The sequence below is a fragment of the Callorhinus ursinus genome, unplaced genomic scaffold (genome assembly GCF_003265705.2).
Source record: "Callorhinus ursinus isolate GAN/ISIS: 27379988/994484 unplaced genomic scaffold, GSC_fseal_2.0 scaffold9, whole genome shotgun sequence".
Lineage (NCBI taxonomy): Eukaryota > Metazoa > Chordata > Mammalia > Carnivora > Otariidae > Callorhinus > Callorhinus ursinus.
Window position 1 is genome coordinate 58002552 of NW_027397071.1, and position 16355 is coordinate 58018906.

The window sequence follows — 16355 nt, forward strand, 5'->3', positions numbered from 1 at the left end:
GGGCTCCACCCCAGGACCCTGGGATCATGACCTGAGCCAAAGGCAGACATCTAACCGACTGAGCCATCCAGGCGCCCCTCATTCATTCATTTGTTCAGCCAGTCAATACACGTTTCCTAAGCTCTTTGTGCGTTCAGGCCCATTGTGGTCGCTGGGTAAACCCCCCCCCCTCCAGGAGTTGATAAGATAGTGGGGAAAGACAAACAGTAAACAAATAAGATGTGAGAGGTTGTCGGGTGCTAGCAAAAGCTATCGGGGAAAAGTTTTTATTTTTTTTTTTAATTTTTTATTTGAGAGAGAGCGTGCACATGTGTGCAGGGGGAGGGGCAGAGGGAGAGTCCCAAACCGACTCCACGCTAAGCTGGGAGCCAGATGGGGGCTCAGCTCACGATCCTGAGGTCATGACCTGAACCGAAATCAAGAGTTTGAGACCCAACTGACTGAGTCACCAGGTGTCCCTAATGAGGGGGTGGGGGTGCAGTTTAAACTGGGTATACATGCATTCAAGCAAAGGAGGAGTCCCAGAGTGGCCAGGGCCTGTCTGGGGAGAAGCATTCTTTAGGGAGGGGACTGGCGGTGCCAAGCCCCAGGGAGGGGAGCTGGGGATGGGGGTGGATGGAGCAAAATGAGAAGGAGGATGAGTAGGTGAGGTAGGAGGGATGATGGGTAGTGATTCTGAGGACTTGGGTCTTCCCAAGAGTGCAGTGGTACCTTCTGCAGAGTTTCAAGAAAAGGGGCTATGTGATCAGCCATGCCTATTTCTGAGGTTAACCACCTCCCTATCCACCCCAGCTGAGATGGAAACAAGATCTCCAGGCCAGGTGCGCCCTCCTGCAGCCATGGGTGCTATAGCCTCAGGGAGCCCACAGCCTGGTCTAGAAGGCAAGGCAGATAGGCAGCAGGCCAATCTAGAGCAGGGCCTTTCACAAGTCTGCACAGTGGAGGCACAGAAGGGTGGGTGTTACCTCAGGGAGTCAGCAAGATTTCACAGACCCACCTTCTCTGCAGAGCTGAGAGCAGAGATGAGGAAGGTCTCCCCAGATGGTTGGAGGCTGGAAGGGAGTTGAGCATTTTAGGCAGCTGTCAGAATCCCTGTGCAGAGAGGCATGGCAGTGTGCAAGAGCCTGGCATGCTGGGTACCATAAGAGTCAAGAAGAAAGGCCAGCAAGATGAATGGGGGCCAGAGGGCAGTCAGGCCTTTATCCTGTAGCCCTTTATCTTGCAGAGGATAGTGAGCCAGTGATAGACCTAAGGGCAAATTTGTCTTAGGAAGGTCTGGGTTGCCAGGTGAAGGATTGATGGGGGGAGGCTGGATTAAGAGATTGACAAGGCTGCTGATGAGAGACCGGGGAAGAGAAGAGATGGGAGGCCCAGCAGTGGAACCGGCAGGCTTGGTCATGATCTGATCCCAGGGTGAGAGATACAGCAGGGCTAAGGATGACGTACAGAGGGCCGTGAGCATTCCAGGGCCACACCTGTGTCTTTCCCCTTTCTACCCCACCCATGCCCAGCAGAACACCTGCTCCGAGGGCCTCCTCTCCTCCAAATCTGAGCCTCCTTTCCACACTTCCTCCTCCAGCCTGCTCCCTAATGGTTCCCATTCTTATTCAAGGCCAGCCCAGACCTAGGTTCTGGCCAGTGAAAGCAGCAGTGTTTTTGGGTGGAAAGGGCTTCGACATGGGAGTTGGGAGAGCTTGGGGACCCGTACTTCTGTTGATTCTCTTGTGTGACCTCGGACAAGGCCCACTCATCTTCAAGCCCTGCCCTCATCTGTAGAACACAGGCAGTAAACCCAGCCTGCCTTCTCCATCACTCCATACGGCTACTGTGAGATTCCAAGCAGGCCGTGCTTGTGAACATTCTTGGCAATGGAAAAGGTGATGCACAAGGACCGCCCCCATTTCCTGCCCCCTCGTAGGCCCTGATGGTCTTGGCCTATCATTTATTGGCAGATGATTGTGTGGTCAACTTCACGGGTTCCTCATCCAAGCAGGAGCTTAAATGAACTCTACACCCTCGCCCAGGGAACCTCACCTCGGCCCTGTCTGTGAGGAATCCCAAACCTGTTTCCATTCCAAGTCCCTCTGCCGAGCCTCCCACTGTGCAGCCAGCCACCCAGCAGATGTCTCTACTACCGTGACACCAAGCCCCTCAAGCTCACCACATCCAGCCTGAACTTCTCTCCCCCTGAACCTGCTTCTGGTGTGGAGGGACCACCCACCGGGAGGACACCCTTGGCCCAGTTACTGGCGCAGAAATGCAGGCCCACCCTCAGCACCTCACTCTCCCCCCCTTCCTCCATCCGTCAACCACCAGGTTCTGAAAATTCCTCTTCTCCCATCTCCTGAAGGTCCGGTCCCCCTCTCCATCCTACCCTGCTGTCCAGACTTCCATTCCTGCCCCCAAGCCTGCAGCCAGGTCTCCCTGTGTCCTTGTTCACTGCCCTCCCCCAGCCTTCCTTCCACCACAGAGTGAGTGTTCTTCCCCTCGCTTTTATCATTTATTCCCTTTTATGCCCCAGAGCCCTCCTCCTTACTCCCTCCCACCACTGTGTGTTTTAATGTGTATTTTCAGTTTGTAAGTGTTCTTGCAAAATGTGACTTCTTTTGTGCGTGCATTTTTTTATGTACTCTACTCCTCAGCAGGAGGTTTTAGGTCTCACGTGTTGCACCACATACCCCCTCAGCCTCTAACTGCTGCATGGGCTCCACGGTGCCCATTCCCTCCCTGACCAGGGATACCCAGGCTGCCTCCTCTCCCAGGCACTACCAATAATGCTGCAGGAGACTTCCTCACGCGTCTCTTTTAGGGACCTGTGGGACGAGCTCCAAGGTGTGTGCTCACGAGTGGAATTGCCAGGTGACAGCATGCATAAACCTAGTACCACTGAACAGGGACAGATCCGTGTCCAGAGGGCTGCAGCTATCCGCCCTCCCACCAGCTGTGTCTGTGGGGTTCCTGATCCTCTAGAGGAAGCAGCTTTCTAAAGCCGATATTTGCACACCTCTCTGCCTGGCTTAACACCACACCATGCCTTCCCGCTGCTCCCTGAAGTCTCCCTCCTTCACACAGCCTCCAAGGCCTGAGGGACCTGGCCCTGGCCCTGATCTCCTCCCCCTACACGCACTCTAGGATCCACCGAACCTACGTATCAGCAGTTAGTCCTCGGTCCCGTGTGCCTCGCTCTCCTCCATATACGCCCACCATGTGGTCATCTTTCCAAGCCCCCTAAATGGGGGGTCTTGTCTCTGGGAAGCCTTCCCTGACACCCCAGCTCCCTGCTGGCCTATGTGCATCCTTTGGACGTCACAGCTCCCATGAGTTCCTTCATCACAGCACCGGGTTGTTGGTGTCTTTCCATGTCTCTGATACTTCCATTAGACCAAAGTGTCTCAACCTCAGCACTTTTGACCATTTGGGATGGATAATTCTTCACTGTGGGGTCTGGCCTGTGCACTGTAGGATGTTTAGCAGCGTCTCTGGGCTCCATCCAACAACGAAAAATGTCTCCAGATATTGCCAAGTATTCCCCACAGGTCAAAATCACGCCTCTTGAGAAGCCCTGCTTCAGAGTATGAATTACCAGGGCCTGGGACTACTCTTGTTCTCCTCCAGCACCCAGAGCAGGCCTGGTCCAGGTTAGGTGCTCCGTGAATGTGACCCGAATAAGAGACAGCCAATCTCCGAGCAGAGACCCAAGAGTGGGACTCAGAGATCAGGGCTCCAGGATGTGCTGATGTCATGGGGTGGGAGAATCTCTCCTTTTCCTTCCCCTAAAGCCACCCCAATCATCATCCCCTTTTGTTCTTCTACCCTCCCTGTGGGGGAGGGGACACTGAGGCATGCAGGAGACTTGCCCTGTGGCCTTGAGGAAGCCACTTCACCTCTCAGAGCATTTCTTCCCCACCTATAAAATGTGGACAAAACAGCCTGTGTGAGCCTGTAGATGTTGAGCGAGTCAACGGTGAAGGCCACGCTCATCTTGCAGATGAGCGGCACAGAGCCACGGCATCTCCCATGAGGAAACACTCACAGGGAGAGGTAAGCCATGTGGCATTTATGGGGGCATGACTATGGCTGTGGCCACCCCTGAGGAGGGCTGGGGGCTCAGGGACATCACTGCTTCAAGGACATCTTCCAGGAGCCCAGGGCCTGCATGATCCAGGAGCGCCGCTGGTGGGAAGTGGGCAGGTTCTCACAGCTGGGACTCCAGCGGTGCATGGTGGCCGGGTCGCACCCCCACGAGTCCCCGTGCGGCAGTGGCCAGGAGTTCCGCCAGCAGCTGGCCAGGATGTGGTCCTGGGCCTGGGCTGCATAGATGCACACTGATGCTTCTGGGTCGTGTCTCAGGTTTTCCAGAGCTGGGCCACGGGGAGGGGAAAGGCCGCTTGTTAAGACCGGGTCCCCACAGAGGTCTCACACTCATCCTTCCTTCTCACTTCTGTGTCTTCACTCAGGCACTCTGCTCAGCGTCCCCTCAACTCACCTTCCTCCCAGCTCTTCAAACCGTTCCCGCGTTTCAAAGCCTGAATCAAAACCGGCATCCTTCAGGAAGCCTTCTGGGACTGCTCCAGCCTCAGACTCCCATCCGTTTCCCCAGTTACAAAATTAATCTGCCCCAGTTAAGAGTCTGAACTACTCGCCCTGCACTAAATGGTTTTGGGCTTATTTTCTAGTCTGGTTTCCTAGATTGTAAACCCCCCTAGGGTGAGGCTGTGTATTCTGTGTCCTGGTGACCCCTTAACACTACTCACTGTGGATACAGACTAGCACAGCTGGGCTGAGCTGAAGCCACTTGCTTTGAGACCTATCCCTTCTGTTTCCTGTCACCCACTGTGAGCCCACTCATTCTCTCACTGGCCCCCTAAGATCTCAAAGATGCAGGGTATGACTTACCCACTTTCACTTCATTCAGGCGGTCTTTTGTCATTATGCTCTCCATGCAGGGGACGAGGGACCCTTGGGTGCAATCCAAGAGGTGAGTGAATCCACCTCCCGACTCTGACCCCCACCCTCAGACCAGACCTCCTAAGAGAAACTCTCCCACCCTTCTTGAGTCCCACGAATGAGGACATAAAAGGAGAACTTCGTTCGGCCCCTGGGACAGATTCTCTACGGGGGGTCCTGGGAGAGGTGGCAGGTCCAGAGGGCAGGGATGGCACCAGGACAGGGACAGGACCCGGGCTGCAGCTGACTCTGACAGTGGTCCCTTACCCAGGCTGGCCCTCAGTGTCCTGATCTGAGACTCGGGGAGCTGCTGCCTCAGCTGCCCCCCGTTCTTCAGGTAGTTTGAGCAGCATTCATGTGAAGGACACAGTGCCTCGCATACCTTTCAGGCAGGTGGTTGGTGGGGCCCTGGAGGGCCTGAGACTCCGCTCTTCGGCCACACTGTCCAGCCCTCCCCTGCTCCCTGCCTGCGTGCCTGGTTCCCAAAGCACCTGCAGGTCCTTGAATGTGGCCTGCTGTTAGGCCCTTCCCACATTTCTCGGCTGGGCTCATTCCTATTTATCCTTGACTATTCAGCTTAACATAATTACTTCTCCAGGAAATCCTTCCTGACCCTGCACCCAAACTTGGTTAGGTGTCTCTCTGGGTTCTCAGAGCACCTGAGTTTCCCTTCATCTGTATGTACTGTGATATACCTTGGTGACCTATGAACCTCTCCCACCAGACCTGAGGTCCCCCGCTTAGATGCACTCAAGGTGGGGAAGTGGGAAGGGCAGTCTCTGAGGATCTTAAATCACACGCACAATTGTATGCATGTATGCATTTTTCTAGGGAAAGTGTTCATAACTTTCTTCTGAGTTTCACAAACGCACAAGAGGTGAGAAATCACTGCACTGGGCAGGGGGTTGTGTATGCGTGGGGGGGCTGACGCCGCCTCTCCTCTGCTTGGTTTCCCCGGCACAGGCCTCTGACTCAGAGAACACACTCAAGTGTTAAACACTAACATTTTTAGATGTGATTAATTTGGGGCAAGATTTAGAGAAGTCACGGTCTAGGAAATAATGTCACTCTGTGTGAGAAGCTGCCTCTGAGCAGGCCCTCACAGTCTGAGGGATGCCCCCGGTCCTGGGCATTGCTCCTCTGTCCCTGCCTGGATCGTGTTAACAGCACACGCGCCCCACCCCCACCCCTGCCATCCACATCACCTCCAGAAGGGTTCTCTGTTTCTCTAGACTAGGCATGGTGCCTGACACAGAGTGGAGCATCAAGCAACGTTTGCTAACTGAACTAGTGAATGGGTGCATGGGTGACTGGACCGATGAAAACCACAAGTGAATTGGGGAAAGGAACCAAAAGAAGCATCGCTTTTCAAAGTGGGGGATGGGAAGGTCATCCTCTCTAAGCCCCTGGGCAGTGGGGTCTCTTGGTCGTGGTGAAGAGTTTGTGGTTACTTGGGGGAGGGGAGGGCAGTAGCTGGGAGGAGATATTCCCACATGCCATCAGAAGGCTCTGGGCTAGAGTGGGGGATTTTGAGTGAGGGGAATCTAGTTGTTTTTTCCCCAGGAAGGCAGTTGGGATTATGGGAAATGTGGAGTGAGCTATGTTGAGGGAGTACCTTGACTAGCCAGGCTTCACGTTTTTAAAAAATATTCTCATCTGATCTGTAAAACAGGAGTTTATCCCCACTTTACAGGTGAGGAAACAGGCTCACTGGGCCTGTTGGGGTCACACGGAAAGGGGATCGTGGAGCTGAGATTCTACTTCACTCTCTCTACTGCACAGCTTGGCCCCTCCTGACACAGTCAATGGTAGGCTCCCACTGGGCCTGGACCCATGCTGGACTGGGGTGGAGGGGCGGGCAGGAAGCAGCCGTTCCACTGTGTACAGTTGCCAAGGTTGTGACCTGCACAAGGACTCCAGGCTGGATCCACCCTGTGGCCCAATTCCCAAGCAGGGATTTTAGAGGAGGGAAGACCTTTCTAATTTGCACCATGACTGTCTGCTGGCCAAGCCTTGAACCCAAGGGAGGCATTTCCCAGGTGCCAGAAGGACTGGCAGCTTCCTTGCAAGGGGAGGAAGCAAAATGGAGGGCAGGCAGAGTCCCAGCAGCAAAACTAGTTCTGCCAGGTTACCTATGAACATGACTGAGTACTTCCGGAGGGAGGCCCGGGAATTCTTGGCGTACTCCAGGCTCTGGCTGAGGAATGTGAAGGCGCTGTCTTGGTGTGTAGTCACCTGGGACAAAGAGAAAGCCCAAGAGTGCTGGCCCTCGGAGGGACCAATCGCCCACCCGCCCTTCCCAAAGCTAGGAACGGTGACCCGGTCAGGCAGCCGAGCCCTGGCTCCTCGCCTCCTAAACTTCTCTGCCCCCCATCCTGGACTCTGCCTGAGGCCCCCGGAGGCCAGGTCTCATCTTCTCTTAGGGGATTGCAACAATCCTTTCCATGGTCTTCCCGCCTCGAGTGTAACCTCTTCCAGTCCACCCCCTGCTACAGGTCGAAATAAAGTTCTAAAATAAGAAGTCCAGCCAAGTGAGAGTGGACATGGCATGCAAGGGACATGATAGATAAGGAGACAGGTCTGATCAGGGTGAAGAATTCAAGTTACAGTGCAGAGAAGAATAAATTAGAGAGTTAGAGAGCTTAAAAGTCCTTAAAAGCCAGACAGGAATAAGGCTTACTTATGCATCAGAAAGTAGGAAGCCAGAATCCATTCTTGATAGAGCAATGACAAAGCAATGTTTTGGGCAAAATAGTCTGACAGTGGTGTTCAGGATGAGTTTGATCAAGTAGAAACTAGGGGGCAGGCATTCTGCTAAGAGGCTGTGGAGGGAGACGAAGAAGAATCTGATACGATTACCCTCCTGTTGACAATCTGCATGTCAGGGAGTAAACTCTGGGCCTGGCATCAAAGCCTTCATGATCATGCTCCCCAGCCTCAGTTTCCACCAGTGCCTCTACCTGGTATGCACACTCTGCTCCAGTGCCAGGATGTGGCCCGGCTGTCCCCAGCTCTGTGCCTGGTACAAGCGATTGCTCCTGATTGGAGTGCCCTTCCCTCTCTTCTTCATCTGATGGATCCCTCTCATCCCCTGAGGCTCAGCTCAGAAGCCCCCCTGCCCCCCCGAAGCCTTTCACAACTCTCAGACAGAGCGGCTCTCACCACTCTTCATGTTTCTGCAGCATCTTGCACAGCCCTTGTCATGTCACCTATGACATTGTGCTGTGATTATTTATACCTATCTCCCCCACCAGATCCGGAGCTCCCCCAAGAGAAGGGGCCAGCTCACTCAGCTCCGAGTCCGCAGCTTCCTGGACACAAAGCTTGGTGTGACAGAGATGCCCAGAAAGCACTGGATGGATGGATGGATGGATGGATGGATGGATGGATGAATTAATGGGTTACTGCCCCCCTCCTTAAAGCTCAGGCTAGAAGTTGACCTTCACATGAGCAAACCTGTTGATGCTGGAAGAGCCAAAACAGAGGCTCTAGAAGGGCCTAACGCAGAGGTCACCAGCCGACAGCCCACAAACCATGAGGAGTTGGCAGAGCAGTGACCAGCACAGTGTTTTCAACAAGCTAAATTGATTGCTAATTAATGTCTTATAAAAATCTGGGTCTCTAGCTTTTCTTGTGAAAGCAGAGTTGCTGGCAAGAGTGGCCCGCACCGTGAGCAGGAGCACCCACTCACGCTTTCAACAGGGCCTGGCCTCCATGTTGCCACAGGTCCCACCACTTCCGTGTCACCCATGGTCATTTTCCGCCCGTTCCCTGGTCACTGGAGGTATTTGAATTAGCGCCCTGGCCAAACATCGCCTCTAGGCCTCTTTTTCCCTCATGAAATGACGAGAATAATATTAGACCCTGGACTGCAGAGGTTTTGAGCATTACTGATAGTGGTGGTATCCAGCCCTTTTCTTAATCCTAGGAACCATCTGTGACTCTGCATATTTTCATTAGATCGCTGGGGGGGGGGGGTGCTGGCATGCCCCACCCAGGTCTCCCTTTGGTGTGAAGGATTTCTCCCCCAACACTGGGGACTGCCTCCAAGGAATAGAACTGCCGACCCAAGGTCACGTCTCTTTCCCAGGGTGGCTGGCATCCAGTAACAAATGGACGCAGGGGTGTAAAGACCTGGCCCTGGCCCCAAATGTGGGGGATCTCACTGCAGCGGTGGCTGAGACCTCCCCCAAAGCTACACTGCAGCTTGACCTCTCCTCCTGCCCCTGCCCTCCCTTCCACAGGTGTCGATCCCAAGGCCGTGCCCAAATAAACCTCCTGCATGCTAATCTCTGTCCCTGAGTCTGCATCCTGGGGTGCCTGTGACGGCAGGGGAGGTAGATGGAACCTAGAGCAAAGCTTCCCAAATGGTGTGCAGAGGGACTGGGCTGCATCCTGCGGCGTGCATTCCATGGAGTACGGGTGGCCTGCTCCTACCTCAGGATGCCCTCACGTGTACTAGAAAGGGGGTTTGGTGTTAAATAAGTTTGGGAAACCATGGATCAACAACCATGGAACATCTCAGCACAGACCATCTCAGAGCCTTTAGTGAGCCGAAGGCATTGCAAACCCCCAAGAGGAAGATGGCGAGGCAGTGTTTCCCAAACTTATTCATCTTAGAACCTCTTTTCTCCCCTGTGGGGCATTTCCTGTGGGGTGGGTGTCACAGAGAATACACCCTGGGAAATGCTGATGCAGCACAGGGAACCAGTGAAGCTCCTGAAACAGGGAAATAACACAGACAGACTCGTGTTTGAAGCAGACCACTCTGGTGGCCCAAGTGGGAATGGGATCGGAAGAGATGAGGTTCAAGGTGGAAAGAGCCGGGAGTGGCTGGATCCACAGCCCAGCTGGGAGACATCCATGCCCCAAACCAAGGGCAAGGACTGTGGGGCCAGGAAGTGAAAAAAAAAAAAAAGATGCAGAGATGTTTAGGATATTTCAGATTGATCGATTGTGGAAGGTGGGGGAGATGGAGTCTAGGGTAATTCTAGGTTTCTGCTTTGGGGACCGAGAGGGACAGAGCAGAATTGAAATGGGAAGGCCATCAGCTCAGAAGAGGCATGCCGAGCTTGAAGCACGTGTGGGTCAGCAGGGACGTGTCCGGTAAGCCACTGGAGAGGGACACCAGAAGTGAGAAGCCAGAAATGCAGATGAACATCCAGGAGCCAACAACGTGTGCATAATAGTGCAATTGCCGGTCAGGACGCTTGTGCAAAAAGAAGGAAGGAAGGGGGAAAGCTTTGCCCACCTCCAGCACACTCGTTGGGAACCACTGTGCTCTTGAAAGCACTCACAAGGTACTTGCATATTTTGGCCACCGTCTGCTGCTGGTTGTCCCAGGACTTCCGGCTATAAGCTCTTTTCGGCAATTCCCACTCCATGAGGCAAGAACAGCGGAACAGGGTCTTTATACATTTCTGGGGACCAATAGGAAGACAATACCAGAGCTGGGGAATTCCAGGACAGCCAGAACATCCTCCAAAAAAAAAAAAAAGGTTTTGTGAAACTGAAGTCTAGAAAAATCAATTCCTATTTGAAATGCACAAGTGAAGTTGTCCGTTTTGAGGAGGAATTCTGACATGGTGCCTTTGGAACACGGGCTTGTCCATAACGGATGGTTAGTGATTCTGGCTTGGTTTCCATAAAGGGAGGCTCGGCCACAGGGCCCAGTGCCTACGCACACTCACCTGGCTCACCTTGGCGTTGCCCTCTTGCATGATCAGCAGCAGGGGCACCAAGGTGCTGATCAGCTGCTCCTCCATGGCTGGGGTGCAGGGTGACCGTAGCTTCTGGACCACCTTGCCGTACAGGTTGATGCAGGAGGAGCGCACGTCCTCTCGAGACTGGGGCAGACCCCGAGGCTCAGGCATGCTCCCTCCTCCAAAGGGCTGCCTGGCCCTCTGAGCCCCACATGGAGGCATGTGGCCTTCCTCCCACTCATTCTGGGGGACCCTCCGGGCACAAGACACACAGAGTTGGAGCAGGGTTGGAGGCCACTGGGTGGGGCTGATCTGGGGCCAGCGCCCCCCCTCACTGGAGCCTACCTCTGGAGTTCTGCCCGCTCTCCCCAGCCAGGGCCCCCTGCTAACCTAAAAGGTGCCTTAGTGCCAAGTGGGAAAATGCCCCCCTCCGCTGGAAGCATCAAAAACACATGCCTCCCTCTAGGTGGGTCAATTGCAATGAGGCAAGTGTCTGGCGAGACTATGATTACAAAAGAGCTCTCTCTGTGAGAACCGATTAGAGAAGGATTGTACCGATTTGCACCGAGAAATCGGTGCAAAAGACATGGGCCAGTTGGAACGAGGTGCCCCTTCCCCTGGGGCTGACTCCGCTCTGTCCTGCCTCAGCAGGCCACCAGAGCCATAGCAGCCCCCAGAGTAGTCAAGAGCCACCCTCCGTGGGCTGCCCCCCAACCCTCCCACCCTCGCCCCACCGTGGGATCCCTTACATCGCTGAAATGTGGCAGCAGGATCTGCAGCATTTCCACATAGACCGAGCTGTCCGTCAGCTTCCGGTCCTGCCCCTTGAAGATGGTCTTGAGGTTGTGGGCAGCCTCCACCACCAGCAGCCCGTCCATGCTCTTCAGGCCCTTCACCATAGAGGGTAGGAGGGCCTGCACCTTGGCAGTCTGTGGGGCAGGACCATTGGGATGCGGGCTCCTACCTGACAGCAGGAGCTGACAGGTGGGAGACCCAGCCTCTGATTCACTAAGATGAACTTGGTGGAGCAGGTGCTGCCTCCAGGCCTTTGGTTATGCCATCCCACCTGCCTGGAATGTCCTTACTCAAGCTCTTGTTGTCCCCAAAGTCCTCTTTGGCCTCACTGACTCCTTCCGGGTCTGGACACCTGAGGCCCTTTGTTGCCACCCCTTGCTGGCACGTGGTAGAGGACCTGCATTGTTAGTTAGCTTTCTGAGTCTACATCCTGCCCCTTCATCCCTCTATACCATGAGCTGCAACAGTGCCTGGTAGAGGAAAACAAAGCACTTTTTAAAAATGTTAAGATGTACCAACAATCTGGGCCTCAGTTTCCTATCTGTAAAATAGGAATAATTACTGCCATCCCCAACCCCTCCTAGACATACTGCCTTCAGGGTTACTGTGAAAAAAACTGGAGTAGAAACTATTTCAAAAAGAATAAAGTGTATAGGGAATTATTAAAGGCTATCCACTTTACAGATGGGGCAACTGAGGCAGGGACAGACAGGGATTCCAGCATCTGAGAGTCAGTGATGGCCAGGCTCCCTCCTTCCTCCAGCTCAGGGCCTGGCTGGGCCGGGCTCTCCTCTGCCCTCTGCTCACCTTCTCAGTCCTGCGGGCCAAGATGACCAGGCCTCGGATGGACAGCACCTTCATGATGGGGTCCTGGTGGTTCAGGCCTTCTGCCATCCGCCCGAGAGAGTACTCCTCCGGGATCCTCCGCACCTGCTCCATCTGCAGAAGCTGCGGGAGTAACAGGAATTACTCCCTGAGCCAAGGGGCAGGGCAGCCCCCCGTCTTCCCATGAACCAGTAGTGCTCGCTGGATGACCAGGGGCTGAGTGTGGGGCATGAATGATGGCTCTCTGGTTAGTGCTGTCCGAGGCAAGCCACGTGCGTTAAGTTTAAATTTTCTAGGAGCCACATTAAAAAGGCAAAGAAGAAATAGGTGAAATTAATGTTAGTAATGCCTCTTTTTAAAAAATTTTTATTGTTATGTTAATCACCATACATTACATCATTAATTTTTGATGTAGAGTAATGCCTCTTACTTGACCCAATATATCCAAAGTATTATCATTTTGACATGTAATCAATATAAATATATTTTACACTCTGTGAAAAAAGTTTTTTGAACCAAGTCTGAAATGTGGCGTGAATTTTAAACTTAAAACACATATCAATTCAGACAGACACATTTTGGGGGCCGAATAGGCCCCATGTGGCTCGTGGCTATCATACTGGATGGCACTGGTTTAGTTACGACGGCCACTCACTCCTGTCCCCACCCAGCCGTCAGTGTTGGTGTCGCTGAACTCTGTCCTCTCTGCCTGGCTTCCCTCTGCCCACTGTCCTCAATGAGCTCCTCTGCTCAGGACTTTAACTGCTGTCCCCAGGCATGCAATACCCTAGTCACCGTCTCTAGTCTGTGCCGCTGCCCAGAGCTTCTGACTTGGAAAACCAACAGTTTGCCAGACATCTCCGCCCGATGTCCATCTCCACCTGATGTCCATCACCACCTCATAGCAAGGCAGAACACGTCACTCTTTAGCTCAGAGGCCCCGTGCCGCCCCTGCTGCCTCTCACCATCGGGCCCAGCTTGCCTCTGGGGCCTCATTCACTCCATGCCCACCCTATAGCCCACACTCTTACCACCAACCAGCTTCTAAGCAAGCTGCCCGTTGCTTGTGGAATGATCCAGGCTGTTCTGTCCTCTCTGTGCTGGCAGGTTGCCCTTCTGCAAGGGCACCCACCTCCACTCCAGCCCCGACTCACCTTGCATGGCTCCATCTAAAACTCGGCCGCCCCTTGAAGCTGCGTTTGACAATGCCCCCAGACCTCACCTCACCTGGGTGGATTGCCCCCTTCTCTGGGCCCCTGGGAGCCCTGAACAGGGAAACCTGAGTGACCCTGTCTGCTTAATGCATCCGCCTCCGGCATCCCCCCGGGGCTTCCTTGAGGACAAACACTGAGCGTTACTCCCTGGGTTCCTGTTAACTAACACAAGCTCTGGGGTAGAGTATGTGCTTAGGGGACACTTTTGGTGTAAGAGTTCAGGTCCAACATGAAATTCAGTTCCTTTCCTCCTTAGAATTGCCCTTCCTCCTGTGTTCCCATTGCCAGGTCTAGCACCACCACCCGCTGTTGTCCTAGCCTAAATCAGGCATCACCCCCATCTCCTGCCTCTCCCTGCCACCCTCCCACCCACGGCAGCCAACTCGTCTTCAGTTCCTGCCTGGTCATCCTCATAAACACTTCTCTCATCCATTCCCTGGCCTTACCGCTACTGTGACTATTGAGACCCCGAGTCAGTATGATGAGGGGAGAGGGCTGGGCAGAGGGGCAGGGCGGTGGCCCAGAGCGGGAGGAGGCAGCGGAGGAGGGGCTCCACCCACAGCCCTCGCTCTGCCCATCCACACAACTGGGACTCAGGCCCGCCCGGCACCAGTTTCCGGGCTGCACACTAGAGATGTAGAGAAGAGTACTGATGACAATCAATCATAATAATAATAGCAATATAGCTGACTCACAGACAATACTTCCTAGATGCAGGCACTATCCTAAGAGTTTTACGTGAACTCATTTAATCCTCATCAAAACCCTTGGGGCGCCTGGGTGGCTCAGTCGGTTAAGCGTCTGGCTCCTGATTTCAGCTCAGGTCATGATCTCAGGATCGTGGGATCGAGCCCCAAGTGGGGCTCCAAACTCTTCTGGGAGTCTACTGGAGATTTTCTTTCTCTCTCTCCCCCTCTGCCCCTCCCCCTGCTTGCATGAGTTCTCTAGTGCTCTCTCTCTATTAAAAAAACCCTATGAGGTGGGCAATTCATTATCCCCATATTGCAAACGAGGAAACTGAGGCACAGGCAGGTTCCGGGACCTGAGGTCACACAGCTCCCTTGAGTTCCCCTGCCATTGGGAGCAGCAAGCCCGCACATAGACGACCACAGCACAGGTGACTGGGGAGGCCGAGGCGGGATATGTGAGCTACGTCAAGGCGCCGCAGTGACTGTGGTGGGCCTGGCTCGGGCGGAGAGCAGCCCACCTCTTCTGGGGAGCGGGAGAAGGACTGAACCTGGCTGAGGATACTTGCTCCAGGGAGAAGGGCCACTGCAGAGTTCCAGGGGAATGTTCAGGAAAGGTTAAGCCTAGCGCCCCTGACCTTGGGGTGGACATGGGAGTGTCCGCTGAGGTGTAGCAAGGTGCCACCACCACCATCCGCCCCCCAAGAACCACAAGTGTAGCCACTCACAGACTTAGAGAGAAGTGGCTGACTCAAATTGAGGATCCAGTCAGGCAAACCTAGCCGGAATCTCTCTGGACTCCTTGAGCATGCCCCTAGCTTGTCCTGCCGGAAGTGACACGTTCTACCGGTGCCTGCAGGGCCAGGCCAAGTGTTCATCGGGGCACTCACTCATCCATCCGCCTACTTGCGGAGCTTTCCGGACTGGGGCTGGGGATGCAATGCCGACATGACATGGTCCCTCCTCCCCGGACTCACAGTCCAGCTGGAGAGGCAGAAAAGATGCAGGAAATGCCTGGAAGGCCATGCTGCCTCCTGTCCATCTAGCAAACTTTACTGACTTGTGAAGGCCCAGCTCAGATGGCACCTCCTCCAGGAAGCTTTCCTTGACCTTCTACTCTCTGAGCAGAAAGTGAGCCTCCTACCTCTGAACCCCACTGCAGACCCTGATGATGGCGCAGACCCCAGCACGACAACCAGCAGGTCACACGAGACAGCAAGGGTGGCAGTTAGGAGAGTGGGCTTTACAAGGGTCCATGGACAGGTGAACGGACCAAGTGTGGTAGATGCATACAAGGGAGTATTATGCAGCCCTAAAAAAGAATGAAATTCTGAGCCCTGTTAACAACATGCACGAACCTTGAAGACATGACGTTGAGTGGAATAAGCCAGACACAAAAGGACATATTGTATGATTCGGCTTCAGTGAAACCTAAAATGGCAAGCTCATAGTGACAAGGTAGAATGCTTGTTGCCAGGGGCTGCGGAGGCCCCCTGGGGAAGTAGTATTTCATGAGACAGTTTCAGTTTGAGATGGAGGCTGCACCGGGGAAGGAAGATGAACAGTTCTGTGGATGGTGCTGCCGGCCGTGTGAGTGTACTTCATGCCACTGGACGTACACTTAACCTTGGCCAAAATGGTAACTTTTATGTTATGTGCATTTCACCACGATTCTTTCTAAACTAAAGAGAGAGTGGGTTTGAGAACCCAGGAGTCTGGGTTTGAATCCTGAGTCTGCCACTTATGAGCTGCGTGGCCTTGGAAAATGGATTTAAATCTGTGCCTCCTTCTCCTCCTCTAAAATGCGGGATGAAATGGCATCTGCATCATAGGATTATTATGAGGATTAAATGAATCAATATGGGTAAAACTCTAAGAACGTGCCTGGAAGATAGTAAATGCTCAATAAATGTCAACTATTATTGCTGGTGGGTCTCCTCTTCCAGGTCTGACCCTAACCAACCTCCTGATCCATCTCTCCCAGCACCCCCTAGTACCCTCCACACACTCAACTCAGCTTAGATGTCACTTCCTCTAGGAAGCCCTCCCTGATGCTCCCACCACCACCACCACAAGTCTCCTGTTCTCCCACCGCAGCCTGGACTGCCCCCATCAGAGCACAAGTAACTCCATGGCACCCCATTTCATGATTGGGACATCCTCTGGCTTCCCTGTCACACTGAGAA

General features: G+C 53.8%; 1 protein-coding gene across 9 annotated transcripts in view; it reads right to left on the reverse strand.

Moving 5' to 3' along the window:
• Positions 1-4037: 4037 nt before the first annotated feature.
• MROH7 (maestro heat like repeat family member 7) overlaps positions 4038-16355 on the reverse strand; it is a 47369-nt gene continuing 35051 nt past the window's right edge. For 8 of the 9 annotated variants that reach the window (XM_073896687.1, XM_073896689.1, XM_073896691.1 and 5 more), the window contains 7 exons: positions 12252-12392; positions 11399-11578; positions 10638-10793; positions 10245-10367; positions 7080-7182; positions 4897-4959; positions 4038-4361 (listed from right to left, as the gene is read on the reverse strand). In XM_073896687.1, the coding sequence (XP_073752788.1) occupies positions 4117-4361; positions 4897-4959; positions 7080-7182; positions 10245-10367; positions 10638-10793; positions 11399-11578; positions 12252-12392 (1011 nt within the window). In that variant the 3' untranslated portion in view covers positions 4038-4116. Of the gene's footprint in view, positions 4362-4486; positions 4527-4896; positions 4960-7079; positions 7183-10244; positions 10368-10637; positions 10794-11398; positions 11579-12251; positions 12393-16355 lie in introns of all 9 variants that reach the window. The other variant, XM_073896688.1, reaches the window with a different exon arrangement.